Source organism: Melozone crissalis, unplaced genomic scaffold, assembly GCF_028551555.1.
Source record: "Melozone crissalis strain CALT ecotype California unplaced genomic scaffold, PUWL_Pcris_2 ptg000033l_1, whole genome shotgun sequence".
Lineage (NCBI taxonomy): Eukaryota > Metazoa > Chordata > Aves > Passeriformes > Passerellidae > Melozone > Melozone crissalis.
In genome coordinates this window covers 5,566,720-5,592,534 of record NW_026535811.1, presented here as the reverse complement: position 1 = coordinate 5,592,534, position 25,815 = coordinate 5,566,720, and the positions used below count along the sequence as shown (strand labels likewise).

The 25,815-nt window shown below is 44.1% G+C and overlaps 1 protein-coding gene across 1 annotated transcript in view; it reads left to right on the top strand.

Moving 5' to 3' along the window:
* The window catches only part of CACNA1C (calcium voltage-gated channel subunit alpha1 C), a 408,531-nt gene that overhangs the window by 352,702 nt on the left and 30,014 nt on the right, over nt 1-25,815 (top strand). Inside the window, exons 30-32 of the mRNA XM_054281854.1 lie at nt 3,333-3,416; nt 4,088-4,171; nt 23,342-23,374. Of these exons, the coding sequence (XP_054137829.1) occupies nt 3,333-3,416; nt 4,088-4,171; nt 23,342-23,374 (201 nt within the window). The remainder of the gene's footprint in view (nt 1-3,332; nt 3,417-4,087; nt 4,172-23,341; nt 23,375-25,815) is intronic.

The window sequence follows — 25,815 nt, the reverse complement described above, 5'->3', positions numbered from 1 at the left end:
CACTCCAGTGGGGAATGTGGCTTGAAGAGGTGCTTTGAGGTCACAAGAGGCAAGTCCTGGAGGGGTGTAGCTCACTCTCATTGCACACCCATAACTGGTGACCACGTTATGAGGTCTGATCCAAAGCAAAGTCCCAGGGGCCATTTGTAGGTAAATGTCTCCAAGGAGGGTGGGTGGCTTTTCAGGGGAGGATTCCATCACCTTCCACCCCAATTAAGTGTCTGTGCTCTCTGTTTCCTTGAGCTCTCTTCCTGTGAATATCTTCCTGTTTTTCACCCTTCTGTTTGAAACACAGAGGGAGCAGGTGAGGAGGAAAGGAAGGTTTTAAAACCCATGTGTTTCATTAATCCAACACTGGCATTTTGGATGTGGGGTTGAGTAAAACTTCATTCATACCCATGGTTCCTCTCTATCACTCATCTGAGAGACACAGGAGGAAGAGAAGAGCTCTCTGTGGTCACCTTACAGCCACACAATAACAGACTGGGATAATGCTCTTCCTGGGATCCCAGAGCAGAGCAGCCATGACTTTCAAGCAAGGATCTTGCTGCTGAGACTCAGTAGAGCATCCCAGGAGAAAGAACTTGCAGTGGAAATTTGGAGCAACACTGTTGAAGTCAGCAGAGTGGCTTCAGATACACTGTGGTGTCTCAGAGGTCCAAAGCTGCTCTTTTTGATGGCAATGAAAAAGGGACCTTTCCTTTCCAGGCCTCAATCCCTCCTGAGATATGCCAGCTCTGTCAGTGCAGTGTCATTACTTCCAGTGAGATTGTATTACTCCTACTGGGAGCAATAAATCACTGAGTGGCTTTGGTGGTCATCTGAGGACAGGGTTTGATGCTACTTTGTCACCTGGGTTACATATCAACAGCAAATGCTGTTTTACCAGAGCAATAATTATTGGGCTCTATGTAAGAAGCTGCTCAGAAAAAAGAAATTGTAAATTTGTTTACACCAAAAACATTCTTTGCAGTATGATGCCAATCATAGTAAAAATACCAAATGTCTGTCACTAGAGATTTGAAAATCATTAAAAGTCATCATCTAAACAACACGTTTTGGATCTTTACCCTTGCAGCTGCCCAAAATCAAACTCTTGAGTTTTTTGGAAGTGGTTTCGATTCCTGCTGAAATTCTTACTAATTCCTAAACTGTGCAATTTGAGAGGAAATAGAAGAGAACCATGCTGTTGAACACTCATATTCATTTGGCATGTGGGCAGTGCCATTGCCTTCTGCAGGACTGTGCCCATGGACAGGGGCAGGAGGATTGGGTCTGTTGTCTTCTACTTTGCTTTGATCCTGCAAGTGCACTGTCTGCCAAGGTCGCATCAGGCTGCAAAGGCACTTTGTGTAACTCTGTGTGAGCTGTGTCTATCCTTTATTTATTCAAAATGCATTTGCCTCTACAATTTAATCTGCTGTTCTCTCCCTCCCCTTCCTCTTGGTGAAGTCTAATTACAGTTTTATTCCAGGTCCATCTGGTTGTTAATGATGCTGGACATCACCACTGAATCCATTCTAATATTTGTTGTGTATTTCTAGGCTGGACGCTGAATAATAATATTCTCTGAATTTGCTTTTTCTCCTGTTTGCTTCCTCCCTGTTGTAGCTAATTGTGTAGTAATGTGTAGCTATGGGATGGTTGCTCCTTCCAGCGTAGATCTGCTAAGAGAGTTGCCTATTTCAGGCTGCAGAATGAAGGTGTTTTATTCTGGTTTTGAGGAGAAGATTTTAAAGTCCCTCTACCAGCTCCTTTCACTGGCTCTGGCGTGGAACCAGCTGGGCAGTGACTTTTTCTGCTTCGTATTTTCTTTTTTTTTTCCTGCCCAAAGAGTAATGTTGTTCATAAATGTGAGTCTCAAAGTCTCATGGAGGCAGTGTTTCAGCAGATAGAAAGACACTTTTTACCAGTGCCTGCTCCTCGTGATGGTTGAACCCACAGTAATCTGAGGTTCCCAACCCTGACTTTGTACAGTGCCAGTACTGGGATAATTTTTTTTTTCTTTCTTGTCTTTAATTTTTTTTTTCTTTTCTCCTTTTTGCTTTCTGCAACGCTGCCTGGGAACACAGGCTCACACTTTACCCATGACCTGACTCTTGGACTAAGAATAGCAGTCACAGTGCAGCTCGGGTTCAGTCTCACAGGAGACAAGCTGCAGCTGGGAACCAGGGAGGTCAGGTTAGCCCATGCTCACTAAGCCAAACACATGAAAGGAGCATGGAGGATTTTGAATGTTTGCCTCCTTTGAAGGCTGCAGAACAAGGGCAGGAGATTGGCACAGGTGCTCAGTGAGCAGGATGAATTTTCTTTGCTTGTGACATTGACTTGTAGAGGAAGTTTACGTAGAGGTTCATCTCCTAGGCTGAAGAGAACCTTCTCCAAAAGGGTCCTGTGTCCTTGCAGCCTATCCACCAAAATTTATGCAGGATAAGGCAGTCAGCAGTGCTGATTAGCATTTCCTGAGCTCTGCTTAGGACAGTGAGATGTTTGGGGCAGCCCCTGAAGTGACCAGCCCTCGTTTGTCCTGGACAGCCAAGGTGACAGTGCTGCTGTGGCACTGTCCTTAGCAGGAGTGAGCAGCAGGTCTGACTCTGAGCAATGCTAAAGACAACTTTGCTCCTGTTCTTCCCCTTCCTGCTGGGACAAGCCAGGCTACATTCACAGCTCCATTTTGTGGTGCAGGTGTGCTTTTAGAGTCACAGAGATACCAGTCCTGCTCTGGACCTAGGGCATTACTGAAAGAAACTGTAATGGTTGAAATTATACTGACTGGGGCTGGGTAAAGAGAGAGGTGAGGTTTAAATAGCACAGCCCCAGCTTGACTGTGCCCTCTCCTCCATGGCACAGCAGCCAGCTATTCCCTGTGCCAGCACAGAGCACAGAGCTGGAACATGGACTGGGGGATTGATAGTGACAGTGGGGAGCCATTTTTTGAAGAAACCACCTTACACTATTCCTGTACTCTCCCCACTAAGTCAAATGGGAATGGTGCTGCATTGCCAGGAATGGAGGTGTCTGGAGGAACTGGTCCTGCAAGCCCCATTCCTGCCAGCAGCCATGCTCAAAATGATCTGTGCGACTTCCCTTCATCCCCTGTCTCAGAGCTGGAGGGGAGGGGTGGCTTCTCTGGAATCCCATGAGCTGGAGAGGGGCTGCTCACACGAGGCAGGGAACCCAGGCCTAGGCTACAGCTTGAGACACAACAAGTAGACTTAAGAGGAAAACCCCTTGAGGTGTCAGGGCAGAAATTCTAATGGTAATTTTGAACTGTTTTTGTCTGTCTAACATTCCTTTTTAATCCCCATCCTGCCTGCCCCTTCCTTATGTAGGGTTACTTTAGTGATCCTTGGAATGTTTTTGACTTCCTCATCGTAATTGGCAGCATTATAGACGTCATTCTCAGTGAAACTAATGTGAGTATTACTCTACCCTCCCCAGGATACCACCACCTCCTCCTCCTCTGCTGTTCCTTCTCTCTTTCTCTCTTTTTTTCTCTCTCTTTTTGTTTTCTGGTTTTTTTCCCTCTAGTCATGCTTTTATTGAACTTGCCGTCGTCCTTCTCCTTCTCCCAGGGAAAAAAAAAGGAGGGGGGGAAATGCCTCCTTCTTTTTCACTTGTCATAGCTGGCCCCAAGGCTGTGACTGGTGAAAGCGCACAGAGTTTGGGGTGTGTGTGCTTTTTTTCCCTCCAAAAGGTAGACATGCTTGAGTGTAACTTTCTGACTAACCAGGCTTTTGTTGATACCCTCCATCATGTGAAACGTTACAGAGGTTTGAGCAACCAATACTGTAGAGTGGTAAGAGACTATTTAATATGCCCACATAACCTCTTTCTTTTCTTATTTTTTTCCTCTTCTCTCCCTCTTTCATGCTTTTGTTTCGTTTTTATTTTCATTTTATTTTATTTTATTTTTTTACTTTTTTTCCCCTCTTTTCTCCCTTTCCCTCTTTCTCTCCCGCCTCTTTCTCTCTCATTCTTTCTTCCTCCTCCTTCTTTCCTCTCTCTTTCTCTCTCATTCTTTCTTCCTCTCCTTCTTTCCTCTTTCTCTCTCTCTCTCTCTCCTTGGCTTCTCTGCCACATGCAGCACTATTTCTGTGATGCATGGAATACATTTGACGCCTTGATTGTTGTGGGTAGCATTGTTGATATAGCAATCACCGAGGTGAACGTAAGTAGCTGGCGTCTGTCCATGATCGTGCCTGCTCTAACATTCGTCTTTCCCGGGTTCTTTTATTTTTTTCCCTCTTCCTCCTTTCTTTTTTTTTTCAGATTTTTTTTTGTTTAGTTTCAAAGCTCTTTTTTCTTTAATTTTCTTTTTTTTTTTTTTGCATTTTATTTGGTTTGGTTTTCTTTTGTTTTAATTTTTTTTTTTTTTTTGGAACGACTTAAAGGACTTTTTGACTGTTGCATCATTTTCTTCCCTCCATAATCCGCCTGGCATGAATTAAACTGTATAGCAGGAAAAGTGATGGGAAACGTGGAGTGTAAGTGGAAAAGCTCTTTGTGCCATGGGAAGCTGCTCGAACAGGACTTTGGTCTGCCCAGTGTTATGCTGTGCTTCCCATGGCAGCTCAATACTCTCCACCCCACAGAGAGATAAAGGTCAGTTCTTTCGAGGTGGAACTGAGGGAACCAAAACAGGAATCCTCCCTGTGCCTCCTCACTCAGGCTTCCTCCAAAAGAAATAAATATCAAATTGTCTCTGTTTAGAGGAATCTGCTCTTAATGTTCTGTTTCAAATGTGAACATAATAATAAACAAAGGTAGATAAAATAAAAATAAAACAGAAATCCTAAAGGAAAACAAAGCACCAGAGTTCCAACGCTTTTTTTTTTTGTTTGCAACCTGATTTGCTCCATCTCTCAAATTGCACCAGCCCAATTGGCACTGATTGGCCCCACTCGTGCCCATCTCAGCAGACAGGTGAAGGACTGAGTGAGCCACGGAGACTGAAATGAGCATCTGGTGTGCAGGAAATAAATCACACCAGGCAATCCTTTTCCTATGTCTCTTTTTTGGAGGTAGATGGATATAGAATTATAGGATAAATAGACAAAGGACAGGCAGGAAACACACAGATCTCCAAAAGAGAGGCTGTGATGGGGTTATGAGCAGGGACAAAATTACACTGAAAAATGCAGCTTATAAAGGCCAGGAAAACAGAAAAATTGAAAGAAAATTGCTGTAAATATCTTAAAGAACAGCAAATCATTTGTGAATTTTCAAAATTATGTGGCTCTTGAATAAACATTCCATCTTGGAATTGTGTGCTGTAAAGACAACCAATTGCAAGCAGAGAAGTGACAGCATAGTTTTCACTCATAGCTGTGTTTAGAGAAAAATAATCAGGCAGCATTTTGAAAAATAAAAGTGCCTCACTTGGAACTTTCCAAACAAAATATTTTCATATCTTAGTTCTAGCTTAATTTCTTTTCAACTTTTTTCTTTTTTTCCTTTTATTCGATAATTCCAAAACAAGAATATTTATTCAAGCTGTAACATTTTGATTTTGAATGAATAATTTTTTTTAACTAGTTTATTTTCCTTGTCTTTTGAAAGAATGGAAAATAGTTTTTAACTAGGAAGGAAATTTTATTTTGCATCTCTTAAATGTCCTGATTTCTGGACACAAAAAGTTGCTTACAACATTTCCCACAGAATGTTGTAAACAATTTTGGTAACCCTTTTACTAGGTAGATATCAGTATTAGTCTGACTTTATAGAGGGATATTACAATGAGGCTGAAGTTGTTAATTTTTAAAAGTGAGATTAAAACCTTTTCTCTGCCATACTTGTCACAAGCAAACTAAGTAGGGAACCTGGCAATGGCCTTCAGATTGTGGAAAAGTTCAATTCTCATCCTTAGAGGGAGAACTGTATATGGCACTGTAGGGAATAAGCACAGTTAACTGGAAATGAATCATATTAAACATCAATAAGACTTCCCTGACTGATGTATTTGAATCCATACAAAAATCTTCTAAGCAGAAAGGAAGGAAATCCTTTTGTTTTGGTACATAAATAGTCAGAAGTCCTAGACTGCAGGAAAATCCATCGGGTCCTTTTGAAGAAATTCAGATTCATCTCCTCATTAGCTGCCATTGTCTGAGAGGAAGAGAGTCACAGCCAGGTGACCTCTTGCTGTTAGTGGTGAGGGATGCTCCCCTCCCAGGCGCCCTGGACACATCTGTGACAGGGAAATAAATTGCCATTTGGAGGTGCCCACTGCTGACTGGTGAGTGTCTAACTTTGTTAGGTTTGTCTAGACACCTGGGTCCCAGACGTCAAATTTAAGCAGTATAAATCACATTAATCCTCAGCATCTTGCTGAGACAGACATGCTGCTGATGCTAGTTGTGATCTTCAGTCTCCAGGGCTGTCCGTGCTGCTGTGCTTAATTGCCAGCCACAAGGCTCTGTCTCAATTCAAGTTCGTGTCAGGCAAGGCCCAGAATCCAGTTTTCAGTTACAGAAGCCTACAAAAAATGAGGGCATGCCTCTGTCCAAACAACCTGCAGCTGTCTCAGGTGAGGTGGCAGCAGGGTTGGCCCTGACTCTTTTAGTGAGGGCTGTGAAGAGCATTGTGTGATGGTCCCTCTGTTTCCTCTAAAGAATCCTTTCCTTCTATACAGTTTTACAGATCTCTGCACACATCTTTTTGTTACCTGGCATGTTTAAATCTTCTCTTTTTTATCTAGGCAACTCCTTTGCTACTAGTTTCTAATGTTTGTTACTAAAAACTTGCGCAACCTTTTGATGCACTGATAAATAAGCGGCAGCTGTGGATTGAGTTTGTTCTGAAATGTTCTGAAATCCCTTTGCACTTTATAACCCTTATTGAATAAGAGAATGTTTTGTATGTTGGTTTGTCCTGTCAGATTCCCTCCCTGCTAGCAGCACTTGATATGTTACAGCTGTAGAAAATGGGCTTTGGAAGTAGCAGCCCATCTTGGACGGCCGGTTGTCATCTTGCCAAGCAGTGTGAGGCAGTTTATCAGACACACTTCTCCCCTCTCCTCGGGGGCTCGTTGCTTCCTTGCTGTCTGTGGGCTTGAGCAAGCCCTGCCCTGTGTTTCTGTACACTGTCTTGTCTTGTTCCAAGAGAGCTGGGGTCTGAAAAGGACAGAAAATATAAACCCTAAAATGCCAACCAGCTCTGCTGATAGGAGATGTTTAGATTGGTCAGGTGCAGGTAAAATATTTCTGCTGAACTCCTTAGAAGATGAAAAGTGCTTGTGGTAGGATCTTGGAAGGTGCTGCTCTTGGAATGAAGGGTCAGTTCTCATTGTGGTCAGTTAGAAGGGAAGATGGACACTCCTGGCACAGATCAGTTTGACCTGCAGCCTTTGGCATAAGCCTGAAATTTGTGAGGTTCAGCACACGTTTGCACTCAAGGGAAGCAAACCCAGCAGGCACAGAGCTGTAGTTGTGAGGACAGCCCTGACTGACTGACAGCCTCCACAGTGTGTGTGTAGTTATGTGCTTGCTTTGTTTGTGCAGTTCCCCATGTTCTGGTTTGTCTTTCATTTTTTATTTTGACGTATGTTTTTGTTTCTTGAAAAAGGAATTTCCCAGACCAAAACCTTCCTTAAGATATATGTGAGTGTACATGGGTGGGTGTTTGTGTGTGCGCTCCATTACTGGTGCTCCATGTCCCTAAGTGTGTTTGGATGCCTGTACGGGCTACAAATCCCCACAGGAGAATGTCCAGACATAAATCCATGTGTGGGGGAAAAGGAGTGTGAATGCAAGCACAAGAATTTCACGTGTATTTGGTGTTGGTGGATTCGGGGGTTGCTGTGTGTGTAACTGAGCCCATGTGACTGTCTCACTGTGAGAGTTGGTAACGGATGAGTGTGCCTGGGAGTTCCCTGAATGCAGGAGTGCTCCCCTGCATGCCCATGGGTGAGTGTGCACCTGCAAGCCCAGCTCAGCACTTCATTAGCATGCCTGTGCATTCCAAAATAGTGGGAAGCCATGGGGTTGCAGGGTAGGCATCCCCCTGAGCATTTCTGAGTCCTTCAGGAAGCCTTCATGTAAAACACCTCCGTGGTGGGGATTAAGTCAAGCAAAATGCTCAATCATGTCAAGCAATAAGTCCATCTTGCTTCCTGCATCCTGGGAATATCTCCCAACCCCCCCCAAGGAGCTCCACAGGCACCCAGAGGCATCTGACACAACTGAGGAAGTGCAAAGGACACAGAGAAGGTCAAAATCTGGTGGGTTTAAAAACTTCAGGGTGGCACAGTTTCTCCCACATTCACCTTTAAATTGCATCACTCTGAAGCTGCATTTTAAGAGCTTTCCTCTTGGTGACTGCTGTACAACTAACTTTCTAGCCACAAAATTAAGATCTTTTTAAAATTTTTTCCCCCAAAATTTTTTTAAAATATTCATTTTTGGGGCACTCTTATGCCACTTCTTAAGTAACTAAAGAGGGAGGAAATTGCTTTTAAATCTTTTGTTAAAAAAAAGAACTTCCAAGGCAGAGACCACCTCTACCATGTTGTCAGCTGTCACCAAGACAAAGAATGGGTTTTGAGGAGTAAGATGAAAAATGGTATAATGTATGAGGCCTGGGATGTAGGGCCTGTGGATTATAGTCCTTGGACTTTTATTAGATCCCTGTACCTCAGTCTTCCCAACAGTGGAGACTGCTATTATTCCTTATGTTAAAAAAGTATTGTTATTTGAGTTTGCAAAACCCCTTTGGAAGAAAATGTTGAGGTGGTAAAAATTATTACTCTCTATTATAATTGGAAATAAATCTGATAGGAGTTGAACAAAACCCAGCAGGTCGGGACTGTATCATCCCAGAAGTAGCTCCAAGCACAGAGCAGCACTTCCTTCCTTTCCACGTCAGCAGACACTGCCCAGAGTTGAGTGCTGTAAAGGTGACTAACAGCCTGCTGTCCCTTCCTCCTCCAGGCTAAGAAAGTTTCTCATTGTTGTTTGTTGCTCTGTATCAAATGGAAAAATCAAGTTCCATTTATGCTGTGCCACAGTGCCCAAACTAATGAAAGAAACACAGTCAGACCCTGAGTCACTGGGAAAGGTGTTCATGTGACCTCCTTCCCCTTGGTCAGAGAGGAAAACTGACTTTGCCTTGGTCCACAGGGTCCTTTTTCCTTCACCCTTCCCCCTGCCAGTGTCAGACCAAAGGGACTGCATGGCTCAGTCCTCATTTTCCACCAAAGCAAGGCTCATATCAGTGCCCACGGAGCTGGAGGAGCCTCTGGGGGTTGCTCATGGCCTGTGAGAGCTCCAGGGGCACGTCCAGGTGGGAGCACCTGTGTCTCCAGAGCAGCACAGTGACAGAGGGGGTGTTGAGTGTTTGATCCCATCTGTCTGTCTGGAAAGGCTGTCAGAGAGGGAGGGTTTGTGCTTATCTGTGGGCCTGTCTCTAGGGCTTCTGCTGGTGCCTCTGAGCACGTCTGCATGTGCAGGTGCCTCTGTGTTTGTCAGCTGTGCTTGGGGTGCATGAGGATGACTGAGAAAACCATCTGGAGTGGTGGCCACCCTGCCTGCTCATTCAGTGCCACAGCTGCACAGTGTCTGAGTGTGTCTGTGAACCCTGCCGGAGGCTCAGGGGGGGAGGAGTTACCCACCACAGGTACCCACACAAGGTCATGCAGCAGATGTGATGAGCCAGGGGGTGAGCGTGGTTACAAGATGAGAACTGTCAGGGAGAGGGAACTGGTGACTTGAGGGTTTTTGTGAAATAATGGAATATTTCCGTGCATAAAATGTCGTAGCAGCACACGTTTCCCTAAGAGTGAAAATTGCAAGTGGTTTGAGATGGAAACGGTGGGATTTTAATGGGAGAGATGACAGGAGGGGAGTGCAGTGTTGTGTATGGACATCTGGGAGACAAAGGACTTGGGTGCCTCAGGAAGCAGCCCCCCTGTGAAGGTTAGGGAAACACAAACCCCACCTTGGTGTATTACTTCCCTAAAAAATGTTGATGAGGTCTCTTTTGCCCCAGCCTTATGGGTAATGGTTTATGTTTGTCCATCAGGTGTTCAGGAGAGCTGAGTACTTTATACCTTGCACTTCTGGAAAGTTTTCCAAGTTCTGTTAAGAAGTCAGCAGAGGGTTGCAGCTTGATTGAATCCTGAGTACTGGTGCAGTAAGGCCAGAGAAATACCAAAGCATTGAGCTCCCAAGACTTGGAGACTTGTGCAGTGATTTCTCATTTAGCCTATTTTATTTCTGATGTTTAAACCAGGCGCATGAGGCCTTTTTTTACAATCATCTTGCTTTTGGTGTCAAGAGGCTTCATATTATTTGCCACGAGCTCCTGCTCCCATTCTTTAGAATATCTGAAAGCCTATACCTAAATCTCCCTTTCACCCTCTCCTGCACTCCTCCCTTTTAACCCACACCCTGCCTCTCTTCCTTCTCTCCCTCACTTTCCTCTCCCCTTCTCCAGCCACACTAAACCCCCTGAGTTCATTTTCACTCCCAACCAATGTGTCTGAAGGCAGAGAACCAGGGCTGAGGCCCTGCAGTCCTTGTCCAGGCGGCGCCGCCTGCGCCAGGACTGCAGCGCGGCCCTGCCGCCCTCATGGGCACACACCCCTCCCTCCAAGGGAGCAAGGATCGCGGGAAGGACGACTTGCACCCAGCCTGCACCTCACTTGGGACTGCCATTCATCTCTGTCGCTGTGCTGTCTGTCTGTCTGTCTTTCTCTGCCTGTCTGGTTCTCTCCGCTTCCACGCCCTTTGCTGCTCAGATTTTGGCCGTCGGCTGCCGCCACCAAATCTTTGCGGTTCCCACAACTCGCAAGCTCGTTTAACCAAACCTTCTGAAAGAGGCAGAAAACATCTCCCCCCACTCTCCTTTCTCCCCCTCTCAAATGCCATCTGGGTAGCAGAGGCCTCCAAATTATGTAGCAAAGGGCTGGAGAAGCACAGTGGCTTCTTTGACATCCTGTGTTGTTACTCCCTTACTGCTGCCATCCCAGAAGTGTCCACAGTCCTGAGCTCTCCCTGTGTGCGTGTATATGTATGTGTATATGACTTGTTTTCTTTTTGGAAAAACTGCTGCTAAAATTGATGGGGGGGGAGGGTGGATTGAGTTTGCCTTTTCTTTTTTTTTTTCTCTTTTTTGTTTTAATCTGGTGGTGTTTTTATCACTGGAATAATTCAGGTAACACACCAAGGTGGCCCCAGCTGTAGGAAACCATGTTGAAGCATGGTTGTGAGCTGTAGCAGTGACAAGTGCTTTATTTTGCATTTGAAGAACATCAGGAGAGCTGCCCTGGACTCTTCCACAGATTAGGCTTAGATCAATTTGAATTTGATCACTTCCCATGCCTAATCAACAATTTTAGTGCATGTTTTTCACCCTGTATTGGTGAGAAAGAAGTATCATATGACTATCTAACCACAACCATGTTTGAACAGGGTTATTTTTGGTTTTATTTATGTATATACTTGTCATAATAATGGGGCCTCTTTTTTTTTTTTTATTTTAATCTCTTTTCTTTAAAATGTTGGTATTTTGAGTGCATTTCCAGAGTTCAAAATGTGATTTGCTCTATAAAAGAGGTGATTTTGGTAACTGCACAACTTTTTCTGTATGGAAATCTATATCAAATATGGACAATCAGAAATAAGTATGTATTTTCTGCAAAAGAAGGGGATAGTAAATGCAAATTACTCCTTCTTCAGTTTACCTGAGTGTTTGAGCTGTTGCTAGCAGTGCTAGCACCATAAGAAGAAGGCAGGTAGTTCCCACTTTGAAAGACTCTTCATACCACCCAATTTTAAGGATGTACCTCAATATTGTGATTTCCACAAAATTGTTATGCTTGGCTTCTGACATTATTCCAGGCCCATGGAAAAATCAGAATGTATTTTAATGCAGGGAAGACTTAAGAGTAGCATAAAAATAAATTTGCCTTACTGGAAAAATTTAACCACACACATTCTCGGTAATTAAAATAGGATAAACCAAAGATAAAGAATCCAGGAGAACAAATTTTTAAAGCTAAATGTGAAAGCAGCAAAAAGAAAGTTAGACAGCCCTATGACTGTAAGACCTGATGCATAAACCTGTCTGGAGTCCTTCTGAGTAAAAATGGTTTAAATGGTGGCCCACAGCATCTCACTGGCTGCCCTAAGGAGTGAATTGTGCTTTTAATTAGAGCAGGCTTGCACATACTCAAAATCTTGCTGGGTTTTAAGGCCTTTAGAGCAGAAGTCCTCTTTTCTTATTTGACTGTAAATTATTGCTATAATAATAGTAAAAGCTAATAGTTGGAACACAAAGAACAATAAACCTTGTCCTGTGTTGGTTCAATAGTAAAAATAAGTATATGGCATCTACATTTCAGTACAAAGAGCTCTTTTAAAAGCCTATGTGCAGGTTTTCTGACCAGTATTTAATTTTACTTGTCATTTTTCTATCACAGTACTTTGAAGAAAAAACCCACTACAATATTCTGGCATCAACATCTGTGATATATTACAGTTATATTTCATTTTCCTCTTGATTCCAATGTGTTTTTCCACAAAGCTAGTTAAAACACTCAAATTAAACAGAGCTACCCCAAGCTGATTATTTTTTTCCATTGGCTTGCTAGCCAGGATAAATCATTCCTTTTGCCTAGCAGAAGTTTCTTTTAACTTTCCCTGAACTCCAATAGAGATTGTGTCTTTATATGAATCCACAGGAAAATCTCTTGACTTTTTTCTTGACTCTTGATTCCTTAGATCATCTCTAAATATATTAATGTTAATTAACGATCTCTAAGCACCCTAAGTTTGATGGTCAAAAAGGTGCTTGGGTGAGTTCAAATCCAGCTGGTTCTGCCATCTTAGGCAATTCCCTGAAGCAGTGAAAGATGTTTCTGGCATTTAATTTTCTTTTTTCTCAGACCTACCTTGCTGAGAATGCCCAAGGAGTTTTCCAGTGTCGCTGTTCTCCATACACAGGCTGCAGTAACAGAGAGGGCACAAACCCCTGCATTTCACTCACCCAGTTGTGCTGCAAAAGCTCCTGTTCTTCATGCAAATCACAAGAGCTTTTAGAATTGGCGCTACAAGACCTCACTGTGTGCACCATCTTGTACATATTTTGAGAAATTCTAACTCATCCCAGGCTGCACTGCCAGTTGCAATGAAAGCAGTGGAGGTGATGGAAGAAGGGAAGACACACAAGCATTTTTTACTTGTTTTCCTCTTTAATTTGCTCTTCTCCCCCATCTTCTTTTTCCCAGTGATTTTGTCCCAGTTTTGCTGAAATCTTGGGCAGCAGACATTTGCAGCAAGGCAGTAGGAAGTTCCCCTCTATCTTATCTAGCAGTAGATTTTCCTCTCTGTCCTCAGCCAGATCCCATCAGTCCAGGGGAAGAGCTGCCCCCCTTTTGTGCAAGGCACTGGGCAGCCTTCCAGCATGGAGATGGTACCAGCCTGCAAACCCAAATGTACAGACCTCCCATCAAATGTACATCCAGTTGTGGGGGCTTTGCTGCTCACCCAGATTTGTAATCAAAGGTAAACATATAAATTAATTCTACCCTTTCCAATATAGTCAATATAGCACTCTCATTTAGCTCTTGCTTTGCTTCCTCTACATTCTCATGCACCAGCCAGGCAAACACAAGAGGGGTGGTTCTTTTATTATTTTTTCATAGACATCTGGTTTGTAAATGGCTGTGCTCTTACCTTCACTCTCTGATCTGTTCTTTGAGGAGACTGTCTGGCACAAGATGCCAACAAAACCACTTCTGCTTCATGTATCTCCCTGGGAATCTGCTAAATGGGACCCATCCCCTGCTGCAGCCAGATGACCAAGCTGTGGGGACTGGAATCAGTTCATGGTCAGCTGATTGATGGCCAAAGGATGTGACTTGGCTCTAACTGCTGTTGCAGAGTAATGGGACATCCCAGCTGGTGGCACCCCAGTTGTTCTGTCCAGCTCCACTTTGAAGCTCTGAGACACCAGCCAGCAGTGCTGCCTGCTGGGCCCTGTCTGAGGGGCTGGGAGAAAGTCTCCTTCATCCAAAGCCAGACATCATTATATAAGATGAGCAGACATGAAGGCAAAGATGCCTCAGCTGTAAAGAAACACTTGTTAATAGAAAAACATCAAAACAAATTGATGTTTAGAGACAGGGAATTTGAGACTCAACTGTTTGACCATACTTGAACACAGTAAATCACACAGAGTGAGTATTACATATCATCTAAACAGTCCCTATCCTTGTTTGGTTTCTTTACCAAAGAATTCATCAAATCAATAATAATTTATTCTTGGAAAGATATGTAGAACAAGAAAACGTTGCTAAGTAGCTTTGTAAGATCTATTCCCAGTCTCCATATGACCACTTCTAATGTTTTCTGATAATGCCTGTGATTGGCATTTCAAATCCCAGAATGACACATACAGACTTCATTGTATCCCATAGTATCATACAGAAATGCAATAAGTCTGTAGGCTGGTTTTTTCCTAGGAAATATTCTGCATCAACATTAAATAACTTTCTAATTTAAAAGGCAATGAAAAGACACAGACTGGGAATTAAACACTAGCTGCTGCAAATCTCAGGTGAAAATGGTCCATAACAATCTCTCTGTTTCGGCTGCTGGTATCCCTGGATATTCTCCCTTGAGCAAAGATTAATTATACAAAACTGACAGGGGCTGATAGTTCACCTACAGTCATCCAGAGCCTCTTGCAACCCATAGACCTATTGCTTTGAAACCAAGCTGGATTGGGTTTTCTCCTGCTTCCACCTGCATGTGCAGTTCCTTTAAGCACCTTCATCAAAGCACAAGATGGCTCATCCATCTTCACACTGTCCCAAAGCCTCTGGGCTTCCCAAAGGATGGGTCCTGGCAACACTGCATGTGGAATCTGTCAGCTGGTAGCCTCCCTTCCCAGGAAAACCTGCTCCTGCTCCAGTGTCTCCCTGGCTCCAGCAGCCCCCAGAGTTGTACTGAGGAGTGGGGATTTTGCTGCAGACCACAGGGCTCCTTCCAACCTTGGCACCCCCAGTGTAATCAGGACTTGTGCAGTACCACAAAGATGCTACTGAAGTTTCCTTCTGGACTCATGTGCTCCTGGAACCCTACAAATTCCAAAGGTCTCCCTCCATCTTTCAGCTTGAGGCTGACCAGAGAAACCCCAGAAAGACCCAAAAGAGCACCAAGTTTCACTCTGTTCTTCATTTTCCTTCTTCCTTGTCCTTTTCCCACACCATGAAATGCCATCAGCTAATTCAGAAATAATTAACAAATATCTGCAGAAGTGCTCAAACATCCAGTGCAGAGAAGACAAACACAGCCATGGCAGCAGAAGGACATGCCTCTGGGAGTTTGTTTAATTCCTCATCAATCACCAAAATCCTCATAAATCACCGGTCTACAGGGAAGAAGAAGCCTGTAGATGCCACTCACCTTCTCAGCACCAACTGAGCATTGCAAGGTGTTGGACACAAAGTGGCTCAGGAAGTTCATCTCAGAGAAAAGCTCTGTTGCCATTCTCATTTCCAAGGCAGGCTGTGGGATGCCACAAGAAATGGAAAAATCAGTTCTTACACAGTGCACAACAAAGCCATTTGGACTGTCATGGATGTTTTGAACAGTCTTTTACTTCTGTTTTATTTTGACAACAAAATTGGTGTCATGGTCTTAGTAGACAAGAACCTGAGCAGGCCAAGTGTGTCAGAGAACATCTCCCAGCTTGCAGCCCTCCACAGCAGCTGTGCTTTCACAACACTGCTGCAGATAAGAAGTCAAGATGATGGATTTATTTGGGTGTTTGGGATGGGACAACCTGGATTTGAAAATATCTGTTACTTGGAATGAAAACCAGATACAGGCCGTGCTCCTTTTGGAAAACATGTCCCACAGGTTTCTCTCCCTCTTCCCTCCCAGACAATGAAAAAAAGAAAAAGGAAAGAGAGTAATCAACAATATAATTCAGAACATAAATCTCTCTAAAGAGGTGGAGGAAAAGAAGACTGCCTTTTCCAGCACAGTGATAAATACACTGCTGAGTTTGATGTTTAAAAGCCATGTTAACTTTGCCTCAGGAAATGCAGTGAAGCACATTGGACTGCTCAGGAACAGAAATGAGGACACTGTTGGCATGGATGGTAATAGAAGTGAGGAAAGCTGGAAAGCTGAATTCTCATCTTGCTCTCTCTCCCTCTTGCTCAGTGGCCTGCTCTGCTCCCAAGGTCATCCCCCTCAGGCTGCTCTGGGCTGGGACACACTGATCATCTCCTTTGGGAGCCATTGCCCTGTGAATCAAGAACTGGTCAGATGAAAAGCCAAGTTTAATGAAAAAAAAGTTCATCACACATGGCTGCTGGCAGAGGCATTCAAATCCGCAAAACCTCTCTTCTCTTACTCAAACAGAAGATCCTCAGAGTCTCTCCACCTGTAAAACAAAAAGCTCTGCACACATGTAGCCTTTGAACACTTATTTTCATGGTTCAATTCATCTTAAGCTCCTTCTCATCCAGATGTTCTAGGGCTTCTTCTGGCTGCCTGTCCCACAGAACTCAAATGAAGCACAGGCCAGCTGCACCTGCCTCTCTAAGTCAGACCAGTGGCTGCACCTGAAGATGAGCATTACATCTCCGATAGTGGTTAGTATCTGCTGCTTTCTCAGGAGCCTCCCAGGCCTGATTACCCTAAGACTTGATTTCCCAAAGCTAATGAGAAGGATTATTAAAACATCCTGAAAATTAAGAATAATTTGCATATATATGCTTTACCAATTGTTCTGCTTTTCTGAAAGTCTTGGGGAAAAAATAGAGCTTTTAGCTGTATGAAAAAGCAGCCCTTTCATTACTTGTCCTCTAAGTGTCAATCTAGGGTAATCTGCATAACCAAATAAAAGCAATTGACTTTCTTTATATTTACCTTAAGCACTTGGAGCCATAAGACTTCTGTCTGACAATTTTTGGATAGATATATATATAATTAATTTATAAGCTATTCAAATTTGTATGATTTGCATATTAGAAGCTAATTAGTAAAGCAAGCTCCAGAATTTCAAAATCTTAGAATCCATAGGAAATGAAGGGGAAAAAACTGATAGCTGCAGGACTCATTTGCTTAAGAAGTTACCTTGCCCTTATTAACTGTATTCAAAACAGGCTTTTGTTGCACAGGGATATGGTAATGCTTCCCCTGAGGTCTGAGATCATGTGGAATCAGTGAAGTATAAATGCATATATATTGCATTTGGATGAGCTGACTCTTGGTGTCTCTTGGCCCCCATGAGTTAATGCAGGCAGAAATGTAATGGCAAACCCCATTGCAGATGTTGCATTTTCCCCAATTCCCCTCCTTGCAACAAATGAAATTTTAATTCCCTGCTGCAGGAGAGCTCAGTCTCCTCTGCAGAGCTGAGTATCAGCATTTTATATTGCACTGGAACACCCTCAGAGCTTTTTCCAGGGAAATCCACAAGGTGTTCACTATTTGCCCCAGTAAAGGCAGCATCACATCCCTCAATTCCCAGTTTTCCTGTAAGATGGTGCCATTTTCTAATAGGCATTAAATTATCAAAAAACCCTCCAGTCCTTCACCCAGATTACAGCTATAGAGAGGCTCGATTTTTTTGTTTCCAAAAGCCCCTTGTAACATTTTTCTCTGTTTTAAAATAGAAAGAAAATTTAAAGTTGAAAAAATTTCAGTAAAAGATCATTTTTATTGAAATAATCAAGATTCAAGACATACGCTTAAGTAAAGTAAAAGCAGTTTAATCTGGCATTGATTTTTTTTTTCTCAGTTATATATGATTTATAATGGAAATGTAAACCAAATTAAAATGTGTGAGGACAAAATGTGAGATTGCAACCTTACATTTCTGAAATGCCTGTTTCAGAATTGGCATGTGTATACAGAACATTTGACTTTCAGCATCAGCATTCTTCTAACAGAAAATATTTTTGCAGGGGAAAAAAAAATGAATTTTGGCTAGTTTTGTTCAAAATGTTCCCAGAAATGTTCAAAGAGATCCTTACTTAAAAGAAGAAGGTATAGTTTGAGAAGCTTTTCGCTTTTCTGTTTTTTTGTTGGGTTGGTTTTTGTTTTGGTTTTTTGGGGGGTTTTTTTGTTTCTTTGTTTGTTTGATTTGGGGTTTTTGGGTTTGTTTGTTTAGGTTTGGGGGTTTTTTTGTTTGGGTTTTTTTTTCCCCTGTTAATAAGTTGATTTCACTGTAAGATTGTGGGAATTTACAATTCCCAATTATGCCATCTGCAATCCAGTGGTATTCCCTGTCAGAGAAGTACCAGATACATTTCTGCCTGGCTTCATAATAACCTCAGAGACTTTTGGTGGCTGGTGGATTATCTCCAGGGCTCTTGTGACTAAAGCCTCAGACAGCAGTGGCAGATGGATGGCTCTGGAAGGGGCTGTGGTAACTCCCCAGTGCCATGGCAGAATATTACCTGCCAGCAGTCAGGTTGATTTGAAGCCCTGACTTTTTCCAGCTCTCCACAAAGACTTGTGCAACTCAGCCTCCTGAGGTCACTTGAGATTTTTGACACTACAAATACAGGAGGATGTCTAGTGACTTCTTTTACCATGTCTCTATGGCACAGATAACTTCTAAAACTCTTTTTTTCCCCAATACTTCGGTAAATTTTTGTTCTTCTTGAAACTCAAAACCTTGGAGATCCTATCTCAGTGATAGCACATGGGAAGGAAACATCTCCAGAAGAGCAGTGGGGTTTCTCATTGCCAAATGTGTGCTTTTAATTCTCCTCCACATCTTACCTATGGCTTTAATGAGTTAATTTCCTCAAAACATCTCTTGCCACACTTCATCTTGTGTCCAAAGTCACAGATGCAGCATGGCTGAAGTAGGACTCTTGGAGGAGACCTAAAGACCTTGATCTAGAAAAGGCTGATATCCTACAAATGTAAAGGAACTACACAACACTTCAGCCTGCTCAGGAGGCTCTGCAGAGCAGGTTCTCAGAGGCACCTTTCCTGCAGGGAGGAGAAAAAAGCAAGAAGTGAACATGCCGCCCCCTTCCTCATGGGACAAGGCTGACAGAACAAATATCAAGTTTCCAACAGATACGGCATCTTCATGGGTAACTTTTCATTCTCCAAATTCAACATCAATGAAATATCTTAGCAGACATCCATCACCAGCAACCAGCTGCTCTCAGTGGGCTTTTGGAAGCTTCATCCATGAGCCACAGTTTCCTCAGTGGAGAAAGGCCATGACAGATTGTTTGTCACAAAAGGCAGCATAAGCATCTGACCACTCATTCTCCTGAGAAATATGGAGCTACTCTGTCATATTGTGGTGCCAGCATCTCAAACACACATTTCCTCTCACTTCTTCCAACCTATCAGGCATAACTGGGAGGCTGCAGCTGTACCTCTGCATTGACTGAGACAACTCCAGTGAAGCAATTATAACACTGTGCATTCAGCTGCTCAAATGCTCTCCACAACACAAAGGTTGAATTGTCTCTGGCAAAAAAGAGATTCCTCCCCATGAATGAAAATGTTGGTAGAAAGTAAAAAGCTATCAGCAAGGAAGTTCTGCTCCTCAAACATCAGGGAAAAGATCGGTTTGGACTTCCTAGCAAAGGCTAGATCCACTTCAAGGGAGTTGAACTCATCTTCAGTGTGTCCTGTGGTGTAAAAGAATTGCTACCATCAGCAGTGGGAATGCTGTCTGCCTGTCCTGTCATCAACAGCTCCTGAACAGCTACTGACACTTACCCAGCAGAGGAGGAGCCTCCATGGTTATATGGATTAAACACATACTGTACAGACCTAATGAAGCTGCCTTTCAGGCATTTCCAGGGGCTGCTTCTCTGCAAAGCCATTACAGTTGTCAGCAAACCAGCCAAAAGGAGCTCAAACCTCCCAACATGGTCCTCTGTCTCCAGTGTTCCACAAGGATGAGGTGGGATTAATATCTCTTCTCTGGAATTTCCTACTGAATCTTTCATTTGAATCTGCCTATTGACACACTTTCTTGTTTTCTTCCAATCTTTATCCATAAAATATTCTAAGCCATGGCTATTTCAGGGAACTTTGATACTACTGTGAATATACAAAGCCTTTTTGCTCATATTTTTCCTGCTGTCTTTACACATCTGAAAAGCCACATCATCCCTTCTCAGAATTTCAGAATGGATTGCATTACAGTATAAATATCCCACTATATTTACTCTGTTACATATTGCTCTTGAAAGATTGAGAATGGTTCCTTAGGAGTGCAAATTTTATCCTCTCCTAGCTTCCAAAGCACAACCCATTGGAAACTTTTTCAGACACCAGGTTTGATTTGTGAGACATCATGGAGGTTCAACAGGACCTGGAGGGGTTGTGTTCCTCACAAGCAGTTGCCAGTAAACCTCACTGTCCCCGACCCAGGCAGAGCAGGATTACCAGGAACACAGTTCCCTTATCCAGTGCTGTGGCCTCTGAGATTTTAAGTATCTCTCTGTTGAATAAACCTGGCTTCTTTCCCAGAGACTTCCTTACCTGGGATCCCGACTTCATGATGGGCACAAGCTTTGACTTCCTCTTTTGTGCCTGTAGGGGCTCTAAGAATGCTCACAGGTTTGCAGCAATTTATCTGCCTAAAAAGCTGGTGTTCTAGTACACTCTGAATATGAATGAGATGTAAGCAGGCAACAATATTCTGAGGAGGTTTTCAGACATGTTGCAGGGATCACTCAGTCTTTATCCTACTGAATTTTACTTGGGCTTCTAGAACCTTCTCTTCTCTTTCTTGGACCCTTCTGCTTCTTAACATCTCTGTTGCCTTTTTAAATATAGTGGCATAAAAAGAAAGAAAAAAAAAAAAAACCCAAACAGTTCTCATTGCACTCATCCCCCTGAGTGTCTTCACACACATGCACCCTGCCTCAGATATTTCTTTTCCCACTCAGCCTGCAGGTTCCCTTCTGTATCACTCTAAATATGACCTTGTACTTGTGATTTATACTTCAGATCCCTTTTCTCTGTGAGAGAAACTGCTCAGAACATCACCTCTGACTGATGTCCCTGCTGTGGCCCTTTCCCATTCAGTATGTTCATGCTACTCATGCCCCAAAGGAGTAGGGCAGGACAGAAGTCTTGTCTTGAAGTTCCTTTGCAGGTTTAACCCCATGCAGCAGCAGGGAACACAGCCAAGAGTGCTTTCTGCTCAGTGGTGTAGCTTCTCCAAAAGCTCTTCCAGAGACATCAAACAGATGAGGGTTTGTTTTTCCACATTGTTCTGAGATTTGTAGAAATGAAATCCTGTCCACTTCAGATGGGCAATAGACACTGGCTTTAATTACAAGTACTTGTCACCACGCCTCCATCCCTGGGAACTGATGTGACCACTGCATTCTCAGGTGCCAGTTGCCTGTCCTTGTCCTAAAATTTGCATTCCACATCACTGGCAAGGCTGAAGATTCTTGGATAATCTAGCAGTAGCTCTCTCAGCTTTAGGGTTCAGAATGGCCACACTGGAAAGTTCCAGTAATGGATTCTCAGATTCCTGTGCTCAGGTCCATGGGGTGCCCCTTTGGCACAGCTGGTAGGATTGTCTCCTTTCTGAAACCTTTGGGGATATCCAAAAATGTATTCAGGAACCCAAATCTGGGGGTTGATTTCCCCCTCATGAACTCACACAAGCACAGCAGGAACCTCAGCCCACAGTGCCACAGTTTGTACGAATCCCACCTGCCAGCATCAGCAGAACCTTCCCTGTGTTGCTTTTGAGCCTCTACCATAGGCAGTGATATAATTTGGTACATTTTTGACCACAACTTAAAACACAGCCCAGTTAGCTCAGGGAATAGAAGAAGAAATGACAGTGAAAGCACAATATCCCACAGCACCTCAAGAGGCTTCTTCAGCCTGTCAGTCACAGATGCACAAACACCAGCAGCCAGGAAGGATGGAGAATCCAGAAAATTTTCAGTTATTTTGAAGGACATTTGTACCTTCTACCAGGAATGCAGCAAGCAGCAGAATAAGGGTCCTTCCACTGTGAGAAAAGGTGATTTGCAGAACTAGAAAGAGGAAGGGGGATGGGACTTTGCTGGAAAGATGTTTGCCTAGCAACACAAAATCAAAATCTATGCCTGACCTGTAAGAAATGTCTCTATGGGCACTGCTGTTCATTTGGTATTCAAGCCAACTTTTGCCTGTATGTGATCTGAAAACATAAGAGCAAACATGTGAAAGAGGAGGATGAAAGCAATGAAAGCTGACACTACCAAACCAATGAATTAACCCATATCATTAAATGAGCTAGTGTACCTTGGGTTTTTAATTGTTCTTATCTGCCCATATCACCAAACTAGGCTGTGCATCCAAACTACAGAGGTTTTTAGGTAATACAATGCCAGTTTGATTACTGCAGCATCCTTGGAGAGCAGGAGCATGCTGCAGGAGACCTCCATGGCACTAGAGGGGAATTCTGACACTGGCAGAAACACATCAATTCCCACTTTGCTAAAGTAGCAGACAGGTTTGGCATATGGTAGAGGTTAGGCCTGAAGGATTATGTTACTATTGAACTGAAGGACTCCTAATAAAGACAGTTTCATTTAATTTACAATTCTGCTTCTTACACCTAAGGATACTTGCAGCCTTGGGTATATTTTAGAATTGCTCTCAGTATTGGAAATGGCCCCAGAGGTTAATCAAGGAATATCAGGCAGAGTGTCTGCAGCAATTTGACTCTTCCAGGCGTGACCAGGGCTGGGCTCAGCTCAGCCTGGCCTCCAAGAACAGATCCACTGAGTGCCTAGGGCTTTGCTGTGAGGTGGGTAAAGGCAGAGTGAGCGAATTAGCTGCACCAACCCACATTCACAGCTGGTGCTCGGTGTTGCAGGGCTGCCAAGAGCCAGTTAGACTCTCCCAGCCCAGAACTGTGTGGAAGGGAATGGGGATATATAAACAGAAAGTGTTGCTTTAGCACTGGGATGTTATGGGTTTGCAAATCAGATGGATGCACTGGAAGCTGGCTGGTCCCTGTGCAGACATGGCCTGGATCTGAGCTGGAGAGCCAAATCAGCCCCTGTATTGAACTCATTTTACCAGTACAGTACCTCCACTGCCAGGGTGTCCAGCACTCAGGAGACACTGGGTGTGAGTCACGTGTGCTGGTAGTGGAGAGAGCTTACATCAAATTCAGAGGCAGTTGTACCCACTTCTGCCACGGCCAGCCTTGATCCTGGGCACCCTAGGGAATAAGCCCAGCCTCTTGTGCATTTCTTTCAAATCCCCTTTTGCCCTCTTCTGCCATTTTGTTGCTCCTGTGTTAGCCAAGACCTAGTTTACTAGGGCTCTTGATTGGAGACTTATTACAGCTTATTTCTGTCTGCCTTTCTTTAAAGCCAGCTGAACATACCCAATGCTCTTCCTCTATGGTAAGACCAAAAATACAGACCACCCTCCCAGCTTCTGTGACACTCTTTCTAACACACTCCTTTTTTCTCTTCTCCGTGATCACAAGTTCTCTCTCCAAGCCCAGCCTAGTTATTTGTGCATGAAGCTGCCATGTCATGTATTGGTGTGAGTCTGGTGTTCACATGAGCTGTGAATATGCTGCACATGTGTATCTCTTGTGCATCCTGAGCTTTCCTTTGGTCAAGTTAACTGTTGTTCTGCCTTCTAATGAACCACCAAGAGAGAACTGGACCTGGTAAGATTTCTTGTTAGCCACAATGTCCCTGTGTCACTGTCAATGTGACACTGAATGACTTTGCAGTGTGACTTCAGAAAAGAAAGAGTTGGGCCTCTGAAGCTCCTCTTCAATGAGGTGATTCATTATAACACTTGAGTTTGTATTTTGCACAAAAAAAGAGTAACTGGTGCAATGGTGCACAAAACTCTGCTGCCTTGGTGTGCAAGGCAGGTCCCACACCACCCCCAGAGAGCTCCAGTTTCTGGATTGCCACGCTGCAGAACCTCCCTCCTCTGGCAAGGATATGCCTTCAAAAAGCTGGATGAAAGCCAGGAGGAAGCAAGCAGGGCTACTCAAGCATCAGCTAATCTACAGCCACCTAGTTTTGAAATGACTGTAATCTTCTGAGGTATGGCTGAGTTTTTGGCTAAGTGGTTTGATGCCAGTAAGTTGCACATTTGCGTCAGGGAGGGATTTGTTCTATTTTATCTGCTGCTGAGACTTTGCCTGCTCCAGGACACTAGAAGGGCAGAGATAAACTTCTCCCTACAGTAGCTGCCTCCTCTCAGCAAGGAAGGACAAAGGAATACTAAAACCTCTGTCCAGACCCGTGTCCCAACTTGCTGCCACCTAAAGAGCCAAGCCAACCAGAAGAACAGCAGGTAGAATAAGAAAACTCTGGTTTTTTAGTCACAACCACAGCATGATTGCTGTCCATACAACCTCTAGATTGGTACCTCAGCTCTGTTTTAGATGGTATTAGTGCTTGGCTTCTACAGGACTGGAAGAGGTATTTGACGTTACAGTGATCCCTCTGGGACTGTAGCACTGAGAGTGCTCAGTGCCATGATTTTTGATTCCTTGGAGGCCACATTCCCTCCTTCACCTCAGAGCAACTCCCTCCAATCTGCTGAAGGCCACAGCCTGATGTCCAAGTAATCAAACCAGGATGATGTGAGGTGTGGGGAGGGCTCAGGCTTTTAGTGACACAGCCTGTTTCCCTAGTCTTTTTCACCCAGTTACTCCATGGTTAGCCAGTGCCAGCCTTTGGTACGGCCTGGAGGAAGTTGCCTGGTGACAGACACACCACAGACAGACAGACAGACTGCAGCTGGGTGCAATCCTGATCTGTTGCACATGGTGCTGTCTGTGCGAGCAGGGGTCACACCCAGCACCCAGCTACAGCCCCTGCATGGGGACAGGGACAGAGCTGAGCATCAATCAGCTCAGAAACAGGGGCACACCCAGGTACACATCTGCATCTGAGCATTTCATCCCAGGAACATCCACCCAGGCTGCTCCTGTGCCTTGGCTTTTATCAGAAGCAGACAGGCTGCTGTTTTCACTGCCCAGTGACAGGAAATCCAAAGGGTCTGTTCTCTCTTGGTTTACACAGTGGTGAGTAGTTAACAGCAGGGGTGATCTGCACTGTTTCTTCCTCCTAAATGTTGCTCTTTTGGTGGTGTTTAGACTCCAACTGCAGTCTTTGCAGCCTGGGTGGGGACAGAGAGGGGGTTTCCATGCACTGTGCTCCACAGCAGGTCAAGTGGCAGGGTGACAGTGTTATCTCCACTGTGACAGGAGGTCACATTCCCACAGTGCTGCTACCGGAAGGCACCAGCTCCACAGGCTTGGCACAGTATTTTAGGGGGTTAATAAACTGGAAAACTTGGCGTTTGCTGTGCCCTTGAGCTAGGCAGCAAGTCCTGTGCCAAGGCCAGGTGAGCCTGCTGCTGCAGCAGCCTTCAGATGGATGTTGCCTTCACACATGTGAAGGCTGAGGAACGTCAAAGCTGGTTACAACCCCAGGGGAAAATGCTTAGGGACAAAGCAGATGCTGTGAGAAAAAACAGGCCAGAAGAAAGACTATTTTAAAATACTCCACGCTCGAACAGTAGCAGCGAAGCCAAAATAAAATGTTTTTAAAAAAACAGAAGTCAGTGCGCAGACTGTGGGAAATACAAAGGGGTCATGAGAAATGAGAAAGGCCCAGCAGTGGGAGAGAGTGACCAGGGGCCAGCCCACAGGAGCATGGCCACAGCAGCACAGAGACAGCCAGGCTGGCAGTGGTGCCAGTGACACAGCACACACCTTGGGGTGCCCCCACGGGGTTTTGCAGCCAGGGGCAAATCTGGGACCTGTTCCTGTTTCCCAGCAGAGCAAGCAGAACATGGCTGGTGCCTG